General features: G+C 38.2%; 1 protein-coding gene across 13 annotated transcripts in view; it reads left to right on the top strand.

Annotated features, from left to right (window-relative positions):
• The first annotated feature begins 1,403 nt into the window (after positions 1 to 1,403).
• The window catches only part of Rps6kc1 (ribosomal protein S6 kinase C1), a 162,801-nt gene continuing 142,469 nt past the window's right edge, over positions 1,404 to 21,735 (top strand). For 5 of the 13 annotated variants that reach the window (XM_074048352.1, XM_020185996.2, XM_074048350.1 and 2 more), the window contains exons 1-2: positions 1,408 to 1,648; positions 18,150 to 18,185. In XM_074048352.1, coding sequence (XP_073904453.1) covers positions 1,544 to 1,648; positions 18,150 to 18,185 — 141 coding nt within the window. In that variant the 5' untranslated portion in view covers positions 1,408 to 1,543. Of the gene's footprint in view, positions 1,649 to 18,149; positions 18,186 to 19,518; positions 19,635 to 21,735 lie in introns of those variants that run through there. The other 8 variants (XM_074048355.1, XM_074048349.1, XM_074048354.1 and 5 more) reach the window with 5 other exon arrangements.

The raw sequence follows: 21,735 nt of genomic DNA, 5'->3' as shown, positions 1-21,735 counted from the left end.
ATGAACGAATGAATGAATAAATAAACAAATAAAGACTTTTGAGAAGTTCTACCCCCCACAAAACAAACAAAAACTATTGTAGAGGTTCTTTAAATATTTTAGATCAGGTAAGTTTTCCAATCTGTTTCTTCTCCTTTTTTTTGTGGTATTGGGACTTGAACTCAGGACCCACACTTTGAGCCACTCCACCAGCCCCTTTTTTTGTGAAGGGATTTTTCAAGATAGGGTCTTCTGAACTATTTGCCTGGACTGGCTTTGAATCGTGATCCTCCTGATCTCTGCCTCCTGAGTATCTAGGATTACAGGAGTGAGTCACAGGCACCCGACTTTTTCTCTTTCTTTCATCTATGTTGCCAAGCCTCTGGCTTCAAACACTTCCCCTGCCTCAGCCTCCTGAGTAGCTGCGCATGCATGTTTGTTACCATACAAAGTTTTTTCCTCTTTTCTAAAATTTTTATATCTTTTGTTTTTTCGTTTATGGTTATTTGTAAAAGAGTCAAGTTGTAAGGGTGAGGTTCTTTTCTTTTTTAATGTACACCCCATGATTCTAGCATCTTTAGTTAAGAAAAGTATCCTTTCTTCCTTGGATTGGCTTGGCATTGTATAAAAAAATCAAATGACCATTTATGATGAGTTTTGGTCCTCTGTTCTATTGATCTAAACGTGATCTTTATGCCAATATCACGCTGCCTTGGTTATTGAGCCTCTCCAGTAATCTTGAAATCAGAATTTACAAGTTACTATTTTTTTTTTTTAGGATCGTTTTGGGCATTACTGATTTGTGTTTTTCACATAAATTTTAGATTCAGCTTATTTTTATCTTTTTTCGAGACAGGTTCTTGCTATGTAGCTTTGGCTCACTTCAAACTTGTGATCTTCCTTGCCTCAGTCCTCCAAGTGGTGGGATTACGGGCATTTGTCACCATACCTAGTCCTACCACGTCACTTTCTACAAAAAAAGAACTGCAACTTTCAATGGGGATTGTACTGCACGTGTGGTACGGAAAGAGGTGTGTACGGGATGGGAACTGGCTGAGATGTGACGAACCCGGAGTGGGGAAGGAAAAGATGGTAGGCTGGGGCATCCTCCCATCCTTCCATGCCTTCACATAAGTTGGTGAAGTCCAGCAGGGGTGGGGAGGAGCGAAGCTCTCGCCGCCGTGGCAAGGCCGTTAACAGCGCTCAGGAAGTAGAGGTGACGCGTCTGGCGCCCAAGGAGATTTAGGGGAGATGTCTCCGGTCTCGGTCGCGGGGGGGGGGTGGCGGTGAGACCCCCCCCCCAACTTGGTCCATCCGGCAGTACTAGTACCCAGTGGGGACCAGGATTTAAGCCCGAGCCTGGTTTCCTCTCGGGGGACGCGGGACCCGCCCCCCCGATCCGGAAGCGACTCCGCTGACCCGGAAGCGGAGCTGCGCGGCGGAGGCGCTGCCGTGGAGCCCCCGCCCCCTTGCTGCTGGGCAGCTGGTTGGGGACCCGGACTGTAGCGGCTCCGGGTTTCCCCGATGATCCGGGGCTGGCGGCGACTGCCGAGGTGGAGGGAGAATGACCTCTCCCCGGGGGCACAGCGCCGACCTGGCCCGTTTCTACACCGTCACCGAGCCCCAGCGACACCCGAGGGGCTACACGGTGTATAAAGTCACCGCCCGGGTGAGTGCGGGTGGCGAGTGGGACTGGCGGCGCCCCATGGCAGGACAGGCGTTGGAGATGGAGATCAGGAAGGCTGGGGCAGTGGCTGAATGTGGGGTGCCAGGCTCTCCTGGAGTAGCTGGCGGTGCTGTTCCCATTCTAGGGTGGAGTAGTGCTGGCATGTTTTTAAATTGATGACTCAGCCTGCGTCCCACTCGGACTTTCTCTTAGAACGAAATTTGCAGAAGTGGTTTTGCTTGCTCCAGAGGAATAACGCACCCTTGAAAATTTTAATTTATGTGTTAGCCAACTTATGTAATAGAAGGCGGTTCTCTGAGGCAATCCTAACACACTTGTTAGGCCACCTACCATGCATGGACCAATGTGTCAGGGCTGTGTCTTTGCCCCAGTTTCTCATGGCTTTCAGTAAGGACAATGTTCAACAAACATGGTTTTCTTATAATGCTATCCTACTCATCTCTTATTACAGTTATCAAAATACATTGTATTAATCTGTATACATGTTTGTGTCTCTTAGTTGTCTTAGTTGGCTTAGAGTAGGTCTCTCATTGGCAGTTGTTTCTAACTACCAATTGTTTCTAACTCTCAGTTGTTTCTGTCTACACAACTAAGGCAGCGCATAGTACACCGTGCCCCCAAAAACGTCGTTGAGTGTTTTCCTCTTCATTCTAGGCAGCACACCCAATAATCTGTAGTTCCAGGGACTAAGTACTATGAGGGCTACAAGGCTGGATAAACCATAAGCCTTCCTTTCAAGGGTAATTGTGGTAGAACAGAGTTTACTTAAAGAAGTGCCACAAACACTACAGAAAAGAGCGATGGGAATTCGTAAGACATAGAGGTTGCTTCTGACTCAAGGGCTCAGGGAGTATATACCAATTAAGACAGGTAGTGAAAGATGGGAAGAATCCAGAAAAAGAGATGGCATTGAAGAAATTGTAGAAAGGGATAGAGCCCGTAGAAACCTGGGGGTATGAATGTGTGTGGAACTTGAATTAGAAGCGTTTAGTATGATAATTATTTGTGGTCGTATTTTGCAAAAGGCAAGGCTTACCAAGTTCACATCTTAAATATCTTAAGCTGTGAACTGTTTACTGAAGTAACTCAGGGCCTCATGCTTGCTGGGTGGGGCACTATGTCACCTGAGCCATTCCAGCCCCTCGAACTAACTTTTATGATAGTATAAAAGAGAAGGTAAAGAAGCACATTGCTGTAGAATTAACCAAATGCACGCTATATGCATGCTACACGTTGCTGGGATTATTTGAAAATTGTTTGCACTGACTTTTCTCTCTCTGTAAATGTTTATGTCCTCATTTATTGCTCATGTTGCAGATTTTTTTTAATTTAAGGGTTTTTTAAATTTAAGGGTCAACATGGAGCTATAAAGATAACTGTGCTTAATATTATAAAACAAGTAGAATATTATTTTTGAATCTTAAGGAAAAAAACATCTTTCCTCAGGAGAACTAATCAGGTAAGTAGTACTCCCTTGAGAACTTCATGAAAAAATTAGGAATGTCTTCTACATGTTTCCTACTACTGACTGAATTCTAGCTTCAAGGAACATTTTCTATATTTTTGTTCCTTGCAGGGTTATTTCTGTAGGAGTTGAATTAGAATTACTGGAAGTACCAGTGTTAAAGTTTGAATAGCAAAAGAGCTCTTTCTTCCTAAATTTCCTTTACTTTTTTTTTTTTTTTTGTAATACTCTGGAACCTGGCAGGCTCAGATGACTTTGTGGCTAGTTACCAGGATGCTGCTAACGGATTTCCTAGTTAAACTTTATGTTGCTTCCTTTTGCTTTTTGGTGGTACTGGGGTTTGAACTTAGGGCTTTTGAGCTTGCCAGGCAGGCGCCCTACCACTTGAGAGCCTCTGTATTGTTTCTTAATTTTTTTTTGAATAACAAAAAATATTTTACTAATACATAATATTTACAGAAGTTTCCAGACAAGCTATACAAACTGATCACAAGCTTTTTTGTGAAAAGGCAGGGTGGAGTGGGAATCTGTACTTGACAGTAAAGTCCCAGTGTGGTTAGTAAGGCCTTGTTTAATGTTCCTATTTTGGAACTGGCTAGCTACTGTTAACCAGTGCAATTAGATCACCATGAAAAAGGGGGAATGACATGCATATAATTAACATTTCTTTTTCTTTTTTTTTTTTTTTTTTTTTGGTGGCACTGGGGTTTGAACTCAGGGCCTCATGTTTGCTAGGCACGCGCTCTACCACTTGAGCCACTCAGCCAGCCGACATCCATAAAATTAAAATAAAACTATCTTCTCACTCAAAAAATAAAGAAAAACACCCACACTCCTGCAGCTAACTCTGAAAACCACCTTCACTCATGGTGTTTTATATTTAAACCATGACATGGGGAATGAATAAAAGCAGAGAGACACTGCTTTTAAGCACCTCCTTTTGCAACAGTCCAGATGATACTTCTGGCCTCTGCTTATGCTTACATGGATTTGCTAATGTGCATTTAATCACCAAAGATGTCTGGGCTTTTATTCTGTAATGTTTCTTAGTCTGTGTACATTAAATGCAAACGAAAAGGGAAATCTTGGCAGAACAGAAGTGAAGCACACTTGAATATTGCTCATGGAAGCTAGGCACTGGTGGCTCGTACCTATAATCCTGCCTATTTGGATGGCTGAGATCATGAGGATCACAGTTTTAGGTCAGCCTGTGCAAATAGTTTGTGAGACCCTCATCTCTAAAACTAACCAGAGCAAAATGGAGTAGAGGTGTGGCACAAACAGTAGAATGCCAGTTTTGCAAGTGTGAAGCCCTGAGTTCAGACCTCAGTCCCACCAAAAAAAAAAAAAAAAAAAATTTTTTTTTGAAAAATAACTGAAGTCCATGTTCTAGCTGTTTCTAAGGCTTTGGTCTTCCACTGCACTGCTACATTATTTGCAAATGGATTGTCTGGATTAGGAACACCTAACAAAGCCTGGATCCATAGCAGAACTGTGTGGATCTGCGGTGGTAGGGACCACTTAACTTTCTAAATATCTAAACATATTCTTTCCAATTTGTCTACATTGGGATGACAAATTTTGGTCTTTTTTTTTTTTTGGTACTGGGGTTTGAACTCAGGGGCTACACCTTGAGCCATTCCATCAGCCCTGTTTTGTGATGAGTTTTTTTTTTTTCGAGATAGGGTCTCACAAACTATTTTGCCTGGGCTGGCTTTGAACCATGATCCTCCTGATCTCTGCCGCCAGAGTAGCTAGGATTACAGGCGTGAGCCACTAGTGCTTGACTAAATTTTGTTCTTGAAGCCTAATTTAGATGCAGCCATTGAATGTACTTCTTGAAGGAACAGTTTGAGTTTAAAAGTCCCTCCCTTAAAGGGAGAATCCTGGGGACCAGCAGTAACCACATAAAGGTGACTATCCATACCTAGGCGAGTGATGGTGGATGTCTGTAATCCCAGCACTTGTTAGGCAGAGGCAGGAGGATCTCTAGTTTGAGGACAGTCTGGGCTGTGTAGTGAGTTCCAGGCCAGTGTGGGCTACAAAAAAAAAAAAAAAAGATAGCAGACACTACACTCTTAATCTGGTACTGTTTTAATGCCAGGAACCAGTTTTGTCAGCAAACTGGGTTTGCTTGATAAACCTGCAGGCAGGCTGATCACCTTATCAGATCCTGAGTTTGGCTTGGATGCTTCTTAGTTTTTATCTGGAATAAGTACCCTTACTTATTGGAAAAGTCTTGTGTAAATTTTCTTTGATTCTTTGGTTAAAGGAGATACAGATATAAAAAAAACCATCAGCAGTGTTTCTGGTTGTTTCATCATGTGAGAAACATGGTGCAGAATTCTCGTATTTGTCATAAAGATTTCTCAACAACATTGCGAATAGTAATTCTTGTTTGTATTTTCATGAGTATGGAAAGCAGAAAGTGTGCTTTCATTCTTAACAGACAGTGCTGCCTTAAGACTTCATTTTGTTTACATTGAGGCATCACTTATGTACAGAGAAAGTCACCAATCTTAAGTGTACCATTTGATGAGTTTTGACAAATGGCAGTAGTTGTGTAGCCAGCACTGCCCAAGTTCCCTCATGCTATTTTGCAGTCACTCTCCCCTTCTCACCCTGTTTCTATGCAACCACTGGTTTGCTTTCTGTCTTTATAGATTAGGTTGCATTTTCTAGAATTTTATGTAAAGAAATCATACAGTATACACATTTTTTTGGGTGTGTGGGGAATCTGCTTCTACCGTTAAGCAGAATTATCAAAAAAAATTTTTTTTTTTGTTTTTTTTTGTTGGGACTGAGGTTTGAACTCAGGGTTTCTACCTCTTGAGCCACACCTCCAGGTCACCTTGTCAGGTTTGACAAAAATGCCTGCCCAGGTTTTTGATTAGGATTACATTGAAAATATAGATCAGTTTCAGAAGAACTGATGTCTTAATAATACTGAGTCTTCTGGGCCATGAACACATAGACCTCCCTGTTTGTTTAACTCTTCTTCAATTTGAGCAGTACTTTGAAATTTTGAGGTTTTCAATGTACTGTCTTGCACATAAAGTAATTTGATTGATTTTCAAGTAGGTAATACCTAAATCTTCATGTTATGTAGCCGGCATTTATTGAGTAATAACAGCAACTACTTGGATGGTGCTTACTATGAATTAGCAATTTTTTGGTGGTATGAGATTTGAACTATGGGCCTTACCCTTGCTCAGCAGGCACTATACCACTTAAGCGTGCTCCCAGACCTTTTTGCTTCAGTTATTTTTGACAAAGGGTCTTGCTTTATGCCATAGTGGTCCTGGACTGTTATCATCCTATTTATGTTTTTATGTTTACCACGTGACTGGAATGACAGATGTGTACCGCCATGCCTAGCTTTTATTGATTGAGATGGAATTTTGTGAACCTTTTGCCTGGACTCCTGGAACCACAATCTTTTCATTTTCTGTCTTTTTAGCCAGAATTACAGGCTTGACCACTGTGCTTGGCTGAATTAGCATTGTATTTTATTTTTTATTTGTGGGACTGGGGTTTGAAGTCAAGGCTTTACTCTTGCTAAGCAGGCACTCTACCTCCTGACCCACTCCTCCAGTCCATTTTGCTCTGGTTATTTTGAAGATGGGGTCTCCTGAACAGTTTGCACAGGCTGGCCTTGAATCTCAATCTCCTAATCTCAGCCTCTCAAGTAGCTAGGATTACAGACATGACTGAATGACCTGACTGAATGACCATTTTATATACGTTAACACATTTGTCACATTAGCCCAGTGAGTGGGAGCCATTATTACTGTCATGTTATTGATGAGAAAATTAGGTTAAGTAACTTGCCCAGGATCACATAGCTAGCAAGTGGTAGAATGTGTATTTGAAGCCAGATAGACAGGCCCCAGTCACAGTGCTGTGCTGCTAAATGCATACACTGTAGAGCACATTTCATTAGGTGCTGCGGGTGTACATATGGGGATACCTATTTATCTGTCCCTACGGGCCTTACTGTTGTTTGCAAAAGTAGTGGGCTAATGTGAACAAAGGAGAGCAGGGAATGAGTGCTGGAAGTGCACTGAGCTTGACCTAAAGCCTTGAAAACTACCATCAGCAAGGCTTCACATTGAAATACTGTTGCTGAGAGGGAGTCTGCTTCCAATTCTTGACCATATTCCTTTTTTTTTGATACTGGGGATTGAACTCAGGGTCTTGATTTTGCTTTACCACCTGAGCTGTGTCTCCAGCCTTTTCGCTTAGTATCTTTTTTTAGATGGGGTCTCAGGCTAATTGCCCTGACTGACCTTGAACCACGATGCTCCCATCTCTACCTCTTGAGTAGCTGGGATTATAGGTGTGTACCACTACACATAGTCCTTGACCATAATTCTTGAGTGGACTGGTTATGCTTGGGAAGAAATTATTTGCAGTTTTCCAGGTTATACTAGTACACTATATGCCTCTGTATCTCTCTGCTGAATGCCGTTTCCTCTGTCTTGAATGCTCTTTTGTCTTGCTCATTTCAGTTGTCAGCTATGTCTGTGTTCTCCAGAAGCCTCTTGTAGGTAGCTCAGTATGTATTTTATATACTCTGCTATCAAAGCCTTTATCATAATGTACTTGTTTCACTTCTCATAGGAGACAATGCCTTTTTTTTTTTTTTGGTGGGACTGGGGTTTGAACTCAGGGCTTTACACTTGCAAAGCAGATGCTCTACCACTTGAGCCATACCTCCAGTCCATTTTGCTGTGGTTATTTTGGCGATGAGTCTTGAAATAGTTGCCTGGCTTGGTCTCTAACTACAATCCTCTGGATCTCAGTTTCCCGTTTCCCAAGTAGCCAGGGTTATAGCTGTGAGTCACCCATGTCTGGTGAGAAGTACTTGCCTTTTTAACTGCTTATTCTTGGTGCCTATAACAAGGACTTGAGACAAAGATAGAAAGAGGCAGCACTTTTCTTTCTAAGTATTATTTATAGTTTTACAGTTCTGGGATTTGAACTCAATGCCTACACCTTTGGCCACTCTACCATCCTTATTTTTTGTGATGTGTTTTTTTTGAGATAAGGTCTTGTTAACTGTTTGCCAAGGTTAGCTTTGAACCACAGTTTTCCTGATCTCTGCCTCCTTGGATGGCCAAGATTACAGGCATGAGCCACCAGTACCCGGCCTAAGTATTATTTTAAAATCAACATGCAATAATCCCCAGTACCACAGAAATTAACATATAGTAAAATAGACTTTTTTGTTGTATAAGTCTAAGAATCTCAACACATGTATAGATAGTTTACCATAATTAGAAAACAGAATTAGGAAACAGAATAACTCCATCTAGCAAATCTGCCAAAAACCTTTTCACACCGTTCCCTGACTCCTTGGCCAATGATAACCACTGATCGCTCCACCACACTTTTGTCCTTTTGACAATGTCACATAGTCATACAGTGTCCTTTTCAAGCTGTCTTTTAATTTTTTTGGTGGTACTGGGGTTTGAACTCAAGGCCTCATACTTGCTGGGCAGGTGCTCCATCACTTGAGTCACTCTACCTGCTTTTTTTCATGGTGGGTATTTTTATGATAGGGTCTTGTGAACTATTTGCCTAGACTGGCTTTGAATCTCAGTTCTCCTGATCTCTGCCTCCTGAGTAGCTAGAATTACAGGCATGAGCCACTAGTGCCTGGCTCAAACTATCTTTGCCTTTTTTTTTTTTTTTTTTTGAGATAGAGTCACTGTGTATCTCAGGCAAACTTTCAACTTGTCATCCTCCTTCTTCTGCTTCCTGAGTGCTGGAATTATGGGTACCACCATGTTCAGTCCTTACAAGATTTAAGCCACTAAGTCTGTAGTGTGCATTAAGTCTGTAGATCAGTTTGGGTGAGAAATGACATTTTCACTACGTTGAATTGTCAGACCCATGAATACATTATTTCTTATTTATTTAGATGTTCTTTGATTTCTTTCATCAGCATTTTGTAGTTTTCAAAAAGCATATGGATTCTATACTTGTTTTACTACATTTATTCTTCAGTATTTCATCTTTTTCTTAACTATTGTAATATTTAAAAATGTCATGTTTGTTGCTAATGTATACAGATCTGGTTCATTTTTGTGTTGACTCTATCCTAAGACCTTTCCAAACTGACTTGTTAATTTTAGGATGTTTTGGTAAGAGTTCCTGTTTTTTTCTGCATAAGACAGTCAATGTTGTTTGCCAAAAGGCATGATTTTATTTCTTCCTTCCAATCTGTATTCCTTCATTTTGCTTTATTGCTCTGGCTAGAACTTGGAGTACAGTGTTGAATAGGAGTAGTGAGTGTGGACATCCTTATCTTGTTCCTGATCTTAGCTTGTAAAGCATTAAGTTTTAGTGTTAGGATACTCGTATAGAATTTTCATATGTAGGAGGTCACTTGTTTTAATTTTTGGTTTTGTTAGCCTTTTATTTTGAAAGTAATAAATGCTCATAAACATTTCAGTAAGTTACTTTATTTCATTTATTCAATTAGATTTTTCTGAGATGCTATGTAGGTAGCACAGGTTGGCTTCAAACTCCAGATCCTCCTGTCTCCCTCTTTTAGGTGCCGGGATTACAAGTGTACGCCACCATGCCCAATTTAAATCACTTTAAAGGAAATCAAAGAACTTACTAAAGTTATACTCTTAATCTCTTACATTATTGTAAATACCCAGTGTTAAATTAGTAGGAGTTGGTAGTTTTCACTTGTTAAATCAGTATCTCTTTGAAGATTTCTTGAGGAAATACTTGGTTTTTATCTTCATCTGGAGATATTTTCAACAAGTAGAGTAATTAATCATGGAGTAGGGAGAGTGATTAGTTTGATTTTTACAAAATGTATTTATGCTGAAGCATTTTGAAAAATCATGACTCCCAAGTTCTGTTATTTTTTAGAATTTAGTTTTATTCTATCCTTCCTTTGTTTTTGATTTTTAATATTGTTTAATACAAAACTGTCACATAACATTTTAGTAAGGTTTTTTTTTTGTCTTGTTGGTACTTGATTTGAACTCAGTGCCTCAGGGTTGCTAGGCAGGCACTCTACCACTCTGCCAGTCCTAGTAAGTTTATTTAAAAAAATGTAAACCATTGTTGTTTTCATCTTGTTTATTGACATCATGTATGGTAAGATATGAAGACTTTAAACTGAAAGTGTTAACACTTGATTTTCCTTTGGTGGGACTGGGGTTTGAAGTCAGGACATCATACTTGTAAAACAGTCACTTGCAAAGCAGGCACCCTACTGCTTAGCTACACCTCTGGTGCATTTTGTGCTTGTTATTTTGGAAATGGGGGTCTCTCAAACTATTTGCCCAAACTAGCCTCCAACCGAGATCCTCCTGATCTCAAGCCTCCCAAATTGCTAGGATTACAGACGTGAGTCACTAGTGCCTGGCTTGGATTTTGATTTTCCTTGAACCTTGATTGGAAAATAGTGTGGTGGTGTAATTTGATGTGAGAAAAGCAACTTCAGCAAACATTTGAGTATCTAAAGGTAACTTACTGGTATAATTTCTTTATTTGCTCATGAGATTTTGGTATTTCAATAATGTAGAAAGCTGCAATTTCTTACTATCTTAGTTTGTTGCAGTCAGCTGTTGTAACAAAACACTATAGACTGGGCAGCTTAAGCAACAAACATTTTTATTTTATCACAGTTCCGGAGGCTGGGAAGTTTAAGATCAAGGTGCTAGCGATTAAATCTCTGATGAGATCTCACTTTTTTTTTTTTCTTGTTAGTATTGAGGATTGAACTCAGAGCCTCAAGCTTGCTAGGCAGGCACTTTACCACTGGAGCTACACTGCCACTCCTAAATTTTCTTTTTTTTGGTGGTACTGGATATTGAACTCTGGACCTTGTTCTAGGCAAGTGCTCTATCATTTGAGTCACATCTCCAACCCTCCCTCTTCTTGATTTGAGTCTCACATGGGTGAGAGAGGAATATCTATTTTTTTCTTATAAGGATGCTAAAACATAATTCTTTTTCAAAGGTCTTCTAAACATTGCCACATTGGGGATTAGCGCTTCAACATAAGAAAGAGTTTTAGGGGGATGCAAACTTTCAATCCATAGTACTTATTGCTTTCATGAAAACTCATTAGAAAGCTGAATATAAAATTTGTCCCATTGACTTATCTGTTTTAAATAAGAGTTCTTTCACTTTAGAAAAAACCATGTTGTACGAAAATCAATAAATGTAATAAACCACATTAACAGAAGAAAAGACAAAAACCACTTGATCATCTCAATAGATGCAGAAAAAGCCTTTGATAAAATCCAACATCATTTCATGATAAAAGCTCTAAGAAAACTAGGAATAGAAGGAAAGTACCTCAACATTATAAAAGCTATATATGACAAACCTACAGCCAGCATTATACTTAATGGAGAAAAACTGAAACCATTCCCTCTAAAATCAGGAACCAGACAAGGATGCCCACTATGTCCACTCCTATTCAACACAGTACTGGAATTCCTAGCTAGAGCAATTAGGCAAGAAGAAGGAATAAAAGGAATACAAATAGGTAAAGAAACTGTCAAAATATCCCTGTTTGCAGATGACATGATCCTCTACCTTAAAGACCCAAAAAAACTCTACTCAGAAGCTTCTAGACATCATCAATAGCTATAGCAAGGTAGCAGGATATAAAATCAACATAGAAAAATCATTAGCATTTCTATACACTAACAATGAGCAAACTGAAAAAGAATGTATGAAAACAATTCCATTTACAATAGCCTCAAAAAAAATCAAATACCTAGGTGTAAACCTAACAAAAGATGTGAATGACCTCTACAAGGAAAACTATAAACTTCTGAAGAAAGAGATTGAGGAAGACTATAGAAAGTACAGAGATCTCCCATGCTCATGGATTGGTAGAATCAACATAGTAAAAATGTCGATAACTCCCAAAAGTAATCTACATGTTTAATGCAAGTCCCATCAAAATTCCAATGACATTCATTAAAGAGATTGAAAAATCTACCCTTAAATTTATATGGAAACACAAGAGGCCATGAATAGCCAAGGCAATACTCAGTCAAAAGAACAATGCAGGAGGTATCACAATACCTGACTTCAAACTATATTACAAAACAATAACAATAAAAACAACGTGGTACTGGCACAAAAACAGACATGAAGACCAGTGGAACAGAATAGAGGACCCAGATATGAAGCCACACAACTATAACCAACTTGTCTTTGACAAAGGAGCTAAAAATATATGATGGAGAAATAAGCAGCCTCTTCAACAAAAACTGCTGGAAAAACTGGTTAGCAGTCTGCAAAAAACTGAAACTAGATCCATGTATAACACCCTATACCAATATTAACTCAAAATGGATCAAGGATCTTAATATCAGACCACAAACTCTAAAGTTGATACAGGAAAGAGTAGGAAATACTCTGGAGCTAGTAGATATAGGTAAGAACTTTCTCAACGAAACCCCAGCAGCACAGCAACTAAGAGATAGCATAGATAAATGGGACCTCATAAAGCTAAAAAGCTTCTGTTCATCAAAAGAAATGGTCTCTAAACTGAAGAGAACACCCACAGAGTGGGAGAAAATATTTGCCAACTATACATCAGACAAAGGACTGATAACCAGAATATATAGGGAACTTAAAAAACTAAATTCTCCCAAAACTAATGAACCAATAAAGAAATGGGCAAGTGAACTAAACAGAACTTTCTCAAAAGAAGAAATTCAAATGGCCAAAAAACACATGAAAAAATGCTCACCATCTCTAGCAATAAAGGAAATGCAAATTAAAACCACACTAAGATTCCACCTCACCCCTGTTAGAGTAGCCATCATTAGGAACACCACCAACAACAGGTGTTGGTGAGGATGCGGGGAAAAAGGAACCCTCTTACACTGTTGGTGGAAATGTAAACTAGTACAACCACTCTGGAAAAAAATTTGGAGGCTACTTAAGAAGCTAGACATTGATCTACCATTTGATCCAACAATACCACTCTTGGGATATACCCAAAGGACTGTGACAGAGGTTACTCCAGAGGCACCTGCACACCCATGTTTATTGCGGCACTATTCACAATAGCCAAGTTATGGAAACAGCCAAGATGCCCCACCACTGACGAATGGATTAAGAAAATGTGGTATCTATACACAATGGATTTTTATGCAGCCATGAAGAAGAACGAAATGTTATCATTCACTGTTAAATGGATGGAATCGGAGAACATCATTCTGAGTGAGGTTAGCCTGGCCCAAAAGACCAAAAATCGTATGTTCTCTCTCATATGTGGACATTAGATCAAGGGCAAACACAATAATGGGATTGGACTTTGAGCACATGATAAAAGGGAGAGCACACAAGGGAGGGGTGAGGATAGGTAAGACACCTAAAAAATTAGCTAGCATTTGTTGCCCTTAACGCAGAGAAACTAAAGCAGATACCTTAAAAGCAACTGAGGCCAATAGGAGAAGGGGACCAGGAACTAGAGAAAAGGTGAGATCAAAAAGAATTAACCTAGAAGGTAACACACATGCACAGGAAATTAATGTGAGTCAACTCCCTGTATAGTTATCTTTATCTCAACCAGTAAAAACCCTTGTTCCTTCCTATTATTGCTTATATTCTCTCTACAACAAAATTAGAAATAAGGGCAAAATAGTTTCTGTTGGGTATTGAGGGGGTGGGGGGGATAGGGAGGGTGTGGAGTGGGTGGTAAGGGAGGGGGTGGAGGCAGGGAGGAGAAATGACCCAAGCCTTGTATGCACATATAAATAATAAAAGAAAAAAGAAAAAACCATGTTGCAAATGTCTAATTATGGTTTGTGCAGGTGTTGCCTCTTGGGTCCAGATTACCTGACTGGAGGGTGAAAACCCACCCAAATAGTCTTGCCAACCCATGACACCTGTGGCTCTGCAGGGAAACTGGGGAGAGAAGTTGAGATATAGGTGATGGAGTGAGAGGGAGGTTGAATTTTGTAAGAGGACAATTGCCTATGTGAGCTGGGTGCTTTGAGGTATCTATTCACACTGCCAGAGTTGTGGTTTTGTGCATGTGAAGTGTAGTTTAAAGAAGTCAGTATATTTCTATGAAATCACAGATTTTCTGAAAGCTAATGTTCGAAAGTCAGGATTGCAAACATTACGTTGATGAATGTGCCATTTGGTTCACCTAACCACCACAATGAGAAATGTTCAGTATAGTGTAGCTTTAAATTTGTAATCATTCCTATCCTATATTTGGAGATTTGTATCCATGAAAAATGAAGAGGAGGTATGTCCCTTGTTTTTCACATGTGATTATTTATATCTTGACATTTAATGATGTTAAATATGTTACTTTTGTCACTTTATATCTTTGTTATCAATTAGCAGGTGAACTACTACTAAAATAGCCATCAGAAAACTTGTGTACAGTGAATTGCCAGTTAAGCCTACTGGACTCCTTTCCTTGTGGGGGCTTGGCGCGCAGTGCCTGACCTTGACCTGTTCCCAGTCTAGGCTCCAGACAGTTCTGTGGGGGAGCCTTTGGAATGTCTCAGGGCATTGTAATGACCAGAGTTGACCAAGTCATCATGTCCATCTGCACCAAGCTGCAGAACAAAGGGCATGTGATTGAGGCCCTACACAGGGCCAAGTTCAAGTTCCTTGGCTGCCAGAAGATCTAGATCTCAAAGAAGTGGGGTATTACCAAGCTTAATGCAGATGGATTTGAAGACTTTGTGACTGAGCATTGGCTTGTTCCATATGCCTGTGAGGTCATGCACATCCTCTGTCTTAGTCCTTTGAACAAGTAGTGGGCCCTGCACTTGTGAGAGCTTACACTGTGCTACTCCTTCTTAGTCACATCCATCAATGAATACTGCTTCCTGTCTAAAAAAAAAAATGTCATTAAAGTAGTTCTTTAAAATGTATATTCACTTCTACTTATGACTGATTTCTGAGGGGGCTTATTTTGTGATCATTTTCCCTAGGAAATAACAGTAGTGAGAGCTGAATAATTTTTGTAGTTTTGTTTTCTAGTGGCTGTTCTCTTAAAAGATGACACCTTTTTTTTTTTAATTCTTTTTGTTTTTGGTGACACTGGGGTTTGAACTCAGGACTCAGTCTTACAGAGAGGTACTCTATTGCATAAGTCACACATTCAGTCCATTTTGCTCTGTTTGGAAATGAAGTCTTGTAAACTATTTGGGCAGGCCTCCAATCTCAACCAACTGATCTCAGCCACTCAAGTAGCTAGGATTACAGGTGTGAGCCACTGGTGCCCAGCTGACCACTCTTACATGTATCTGAGCGTAATTTCAAGTTATTGTTATGATGTTAGTTAGCCAAAAGAGCGCTTTATTTTTATTTTATTAATTTATTTCTTCAACTCTGCCAAAGTGTGTCTCTAACTTCTGGTTTTTGATTGGCTTACTTTTTTTTTTTTTTGGCAGTACTGGGGTTTGAAGTCAGGGCCTCATACTTGCTAGGCAGGTGCTCCACTACTGAGCTACCCTGCCAGTCTATAAACCTTGTTATTGATTGTTGTCAGGATGCCACTGTGGCCAGAACATTGAGGATTCATTGTCATGGGAAGTGTCTAGGATGAAGTGCTTCCTAATACTGCTGTTCTCTGAGATTTGAAAATAAATTTGGGATATACACCCCTCTTCCCCCAGTCACTATGCACCATTGGACTGAGCTATGTGTATGGCACACAGCACACAGCATAGCACACAGCAGTCATATATGAGCCTTTAGGACATGGCTGAGAAATAACCAATTGGCTGTTTCTGGGAAAAGGGTTTAAAAACTATAGATTAAAAAAAAAAACAACTGTGGATTTTGTTAGGGGATGACTAATATATTTTGTTTGTAGAAGACATGTACTTGATTTCCAGGAGTGGTGCACCTGAGGAAAATCCAAACTGCAACATATTTTCTAATATGTACACCAAACTAAGAAATAATTCTGTCACAAAAAGATCATTTGCATGTGTTCAGGAAGATTATTTAAAATACTAACTTCAATATATTTATCAATTCAGGAAATCTATTGAGTTTTCAGAATAATATAAACTATAAAATGTCAGATGTATCTGAATAAATTTTATTGTCAGTGATCATGTGTTGACTGTTTTTGGCAGGATGATTATTAGTGGATTGAATATTGATGACTTCTCAGGACAGAAAATTGTCATTTATTTTTTATTTTCTTGTGGGCTGAGAATTGAACCTAGGGCCTTGTGCCTGCTAGCTAGGCAAGCAGTCTACCACTGAAAGTCATTTAATTATGTGGAAAGGGGTGTGTTTGTGTGTGTTTAAGAGGGGAGTGAGGGACTGGTGTTTGAAAGTAATAGTTGAAATATTTGAATAATACATGGTTGTTAGTTCCCTATTTAGCCTCTTATTCTAAATATGTATTGCCGAATATGTAGTCATTAGCCACATGAGGTTGTTTTTATTTCAATTGATTTAAATGAAATAAAGTTAGAAATTCAGCTTCTTAGTTGAACTAGCCATGTTTCCTGGGCTTCATAGCCATATATATATGTGACTGCTACTGTGTTGAATGCTATAGATAGGAAAATTCCTTTGCGTAATCCCACAAAGTACTATTGGACAGCCATGTTTTAAATTAATGCAAATTGCTAGGCTATTTCACCAAATTTCTGTATTCTGAAAGTTGGAAAATAGATGATAAGACATTAAAAAGTTTTGCTCTCTGAAATTCTTAGAGGGCCCTGTCAGGATATTTAAACTTTCTGGTAGGCAGAGGGAACTAACTTTTTATTATGAAGCTCTTGCTGTGTTAATTGATGTTCACAAAAGCCAGCCCAGACAGGTTCTGAGATCAGGCCATAAGTAGATGAATATAATTTGAACCAAAGTTTTCCTGACTTTGAAGTCATACACATATACATATATGGATATATTATACATAATAAATATATTGCTTTTTTATGAGTTATGTTGAACTCTTCTTAGTTTCTAGTTCTTAGTATTGAGTTGTCTATTATCAGAGATCATTTTCTTCTACCTATAGGCAATCATTTTGCCTATGTGTTTGATGTATCTTTTTTTTGGTTTGCAAAATACTGCAATTTCAGGTTCATTAATTTTACATTTACATAGATTTATTATATAGTCTAAATTTGTGTCATGCAATTTATATAATACTAATATAGTGGGAGATTTTCCCGTTCTATGATGCTATTTGATGATTTAAGCATTCAGCCTTTTTCTTTTCCAAAATTTTCAGTAAATGTTTCCACATGGTATTCAACTTTTTGGCCTTTGTAATCATAGAAATCTGCAGGAATCTCTCCTTTGCTCAGGGGAAAAATAAATATGTATTATATATAATATGTATTAAATATGTATGCACATGTATTGCATATATGTATATATTGTGGTAGAGATTGACCTAGGGCCTTGTACATACTAAGCATGCATTCTTCCACTGAGCTACCCCCACTTCCAGTCCCTGTTCAGGTAATATTGATAGGATTATTTGTCTCTGAATGCTTGTATTTAATTTTTTGTTACTTTTGTTTTTGGATATCAGTGTGTTTGAGCATTATGACTGCTGTTTTCTTAAAAATTGAAATTTTACTGATAAAAAGAGAAGAGAAAAAAAGGAAAAAACCAAAATCCACCCCCACTGAAATTTTATTGAGGTAATTGTAGATTCATACACAATTTTAAGAATAATACTTTGCCCAAATATAACTATTCTTTGTGCTTCTACACTGGGAATGGGGGTAGATAAGCATGTTGGAATTATATCACATAAGAATGAAGTCTGAGGCATTCTCTTAGGAATGCAGCACGTGGACCTTATTTTCACTGCTTTTTCCTTTAAATTTGAGTATTTCAGATAGTGAATTATTATATGGCTGAGTTTTTAGTAAGTGATACAGTATTTATTTTCCTTTAAGCAAATTGAATTATATATACACACATATATATGCTGTTGAAAGTAATTATACAAATGTGAAAACTTAAATTTTGATAATGATTAGATCTTTCTGTGCATGTTTTGTTTTAGGTTGTTTCACGAAGAAATCCAGAAGATGTCCAGGAGGTAACATGTTTATCCATATGAAAATTCCACTTTATACGTTTGATAGAAATTTACTTGAATATTTTTTGAAGAAACTGCCTGAATTAATTGTATGGATATTGTCTTCAGCTGAAATGTTAAGTTGTATAAAAAAGAAGTTGAGGAATTCTGGTGGAGTGGTAGTGACAACTAATATTCTTTAAAATTTCTGAATTAGTTAAGGGCCTCTATCATTTCAAAATCATGCTGGTTGTTTAATAAAAGGTAAGTATTTGGTAACTAGTATTAATTCTAAAGATTGTAACAGTAGATTGATTCTCTACCTACTTCTGCTTTTATGTTGAATTGACATGTTGACATCTTGAAGATCTGAATTAGGTACATAAATTGATTCTTTTTTCCTTTTTTTTTGGTGATAGTAGGGTTTGAACTCAGGGTCTCTACCACTCGAGACACTTCGTCCTCTTTTTAACTTTTAAGTTAGTTCTTTTGTTTGCAGGCTTTTCTTTCCACTGTTCTCTTTTTCCCTTTTCCTTCGCTCCAAAATGATACCAGCCTATATATTTTTCCTTAAAACTGTAGAATTCTTTATTTGTATTTATTCTGTGCTTATTACATATATTTAGGAATCCTTAGTAAGGAGCTTATTTATTTTAACGTATCTTGACATATTTATTTTGGTCCCTGCTCATTTTTACTAAGACTACAAGGACATGTATTAGAGATTTTTTCCTGCCTCATTAAAGTGTTTAAAACAGGTGCTATAAATTTAACAGTCCTAATTTTGCAGTAGTGTTGTTGTTTTTTTCCCAGTTGAAATTGAATTTGTCTTTAGGTGGGATATGAATTTTAGCCACAGGCCTTACTACTCATTATACTACCTGGCTTGATTCATGTACTTAAGTTGATTGTTTGGTACTGGTTGGTTTGAGTGTGTTACCTACTCCCCCAGATTTAGAAAATATTAACAATTTATACATTACCATTTCTTGATGTGTCTGATCTGTTATTTATTTCTGTCTTATGATTAAAAAAGTACAATAAATGACACATGTAAGAGTAGGTTTTGGGATATCTTCCCTTCCCTGATAATAAGGAAAAATATTGTAATATTGTTAGTTTGAAAGAAAAGGATATATATGCCAGTTAATTAATTAAACTACTCTTACTTATTACCAGTTGATTAGTATGAACTAGTCTTTAGGATTCTTAGGTTGAATTAATAGCCAATGTCAGTATATTCTGCTTTTGAAAATTTATAGCTCTGTTAAAATGGGAAATGGGTTGTGTTTCCTTTGAATGTGTTGTCTGATTGCTGTACTGTAGTTTGTAGCTTGGTGTTCCCCTTTTCCAGGGAGAATCCTGAACCAACTTATCCATGAACATACACTCTGCCATTTCCTTAATCCTTTTTCGGGGAAAACTCTTTTTATTATAACAACTGGTGGTGAAACATTCATCAGAAGTCTTGTAAGTGTTCGTTAGTTAGCAATTGCATGATCTTTTTAGAAGTAGTATAAATTAAAAAAAAAGCCTTCTGTATAAATTGGCTTCTTAAAATACAGAATAATCTTGAAAATACCATAATACTTATCACATTTCTCAATTATTTAACATTGTAATTCTTATTGAGGAGAGGATGCTGCCAGTTAGACTTGGCTTCCATTTTCTTGCCTTTCACTTTCTCTGTTACTGAATTCATTTAGTTATTGCTTTAGAATACAGTCAGGATTCTTGAAGGCTCTTGGCTATTAGATGCACTTTTAATCCTTTCAGATGTAGGGCTAAATATGCTATCTTAATAAAAGTGGAGAAGTTTTGCTATTTTTCTTGGCACATCTCACTAGATCTCAGTATTTTCTTCCTAAGAAGTAAATAATTTAAAATTATCTAGGTTAGGATTTTTTTTTCCTTTTTGTAGTACTGGGGTTTGAACTCAGGGCCTATGCCTTGAGCCACTCCACCAGCCCCTTTTTATACTGGTGTTTTTTTGAGATAGGGTCTCGAGAACTGTTTGCCCTGGCTGGCTTTGAACCTTGATCCTCCTGATCTCTGCCTCCTCAGTAGCTAGGATTACAGGTGTGAGCCATTGGCACCCAGCTCTTGGATAGCTTTAATAAATGTTTTAAAAAATTCCCTTTAACTCTTTGTTTATTAAGAAAAACATGCATGAATTTGCAGTGGTATAGCAGCAATTAGTCTGTGGCCTTTCAGTCAGTAGATTGTCTAGAACCTGAGTAGCTTACAGAAGGGTGAAGAAGGGCATGGTAGTATTTTAAAAATAAAATAACCCATAGCTATTTTTGTAGAGATAGCGTATTTCATTGGTATAATTTGGGAAGGAAAAGAACTGAAATAGAATTTTCTGTGTATCCTATCATAAATCTCTAAGTTTTGTATCTTTTCATTTGAACCTCCTTACTTTGTACAATTTAAAAATTTTAAGCTGCTGGAGTGGCTCAAGCAGTAACAGTGCCTGCCTAGAAAGCATTAGGCCCTGAGTTCAAACTTCAGTGCCATTTAAAAAAGATCATTTCCCTTCAGGAAAGTGTCACTCCAATATCTAGGCTGGTTGAGGAGTCCCTTCTATACCACTCTTGTGCTGTCCCTCAGTGTTTATCAATACTTGATAATTAATTGATTAATACTTGATTAATACTTTATTAATGCTTTGTGATACATGCATTAGGTTGGCTTATTCTTCCTAATCAGACTGTGAACTTATGGCTACATTCGTTATGACTATTTATGGTTTCTTGCACAAATTTCATAATTGAGTAAATGAACAGAAGTGAAGCAACAAGATGAAGTAGTTTTTTTAAAAAATTAATTCATATTATAATTTGCCTAGCCTCCTAGAATAACTGTATTAGAAAGAAGAAATATACCAATCACAGTAAGTCTTTTGGTAGTATGACAAAGTTTGGTAAAGAACTTCATAATACAGAGAATAGGTGTTTTTGGCAAGAATTTCTTAAAATTTTTTTTTTTTTTTTTTGTGGCACTGGGGTTTGAACCCAGGGACACGCTTCCTAGGCAGGCACTCTTGCCACTTGAGCCACTCCACCAGCTCAAAAATTTTAAATTGTACAAAGTAAGGGGGTTCGTCATAACATTTCCATACTTGCATACGATATACTTTGATCATACTTACCGTCTCTGTTACCCTTTCTTCTCTTCCCACCCTTTTTTCCTTTGTGATGGTTAATCTCAATTTTTCATCTTAACTAGATTGAGAAATACCCAGGAGATTAGTAAAGCACACTTCTGGGGGTGTCTGTGATGCCGTTTCCAGAGATGATTACATCATGAGGGCTCTGACCTAATCAGTAGATTAATTCCTTGATGGATTTATAATATCATGGCATTAATTGGAGGTGGTGAAAAGTAGGAGGTGGCGCTAAGGTGGAGGAGTAAGTCACTGGGGGCATGTCCTTGCCCTGGCCTCTTTCTGTTTGCTGGCTGCTGTGAGTTGAACAGCCTTAATCCATATACTCCTGCCTCCATGATGTTCTGCCTAACTGGTCCCAGCATCAGCAGAACCAAGTAACAATGGATGGAATCCTCTGAA

The sequence above is a fragment of the Castor canadensis genome, chromosome 11, assembly GCF_047511655.1.
Source record: "Castor canadensis chromosome 11, mCasCan1.hap1v2, whole genome shotgun sequence".
NCBI classification, from domain to species: domain Eukaryota; kingdom Metazoa; phylum Chordata; class Mammalia; order Rodentia; family Castoridae; genus Castor; species Castor canadensis.
This window is presented reverse-complemented; position numbering and strand designations above follow the sequence as displayed.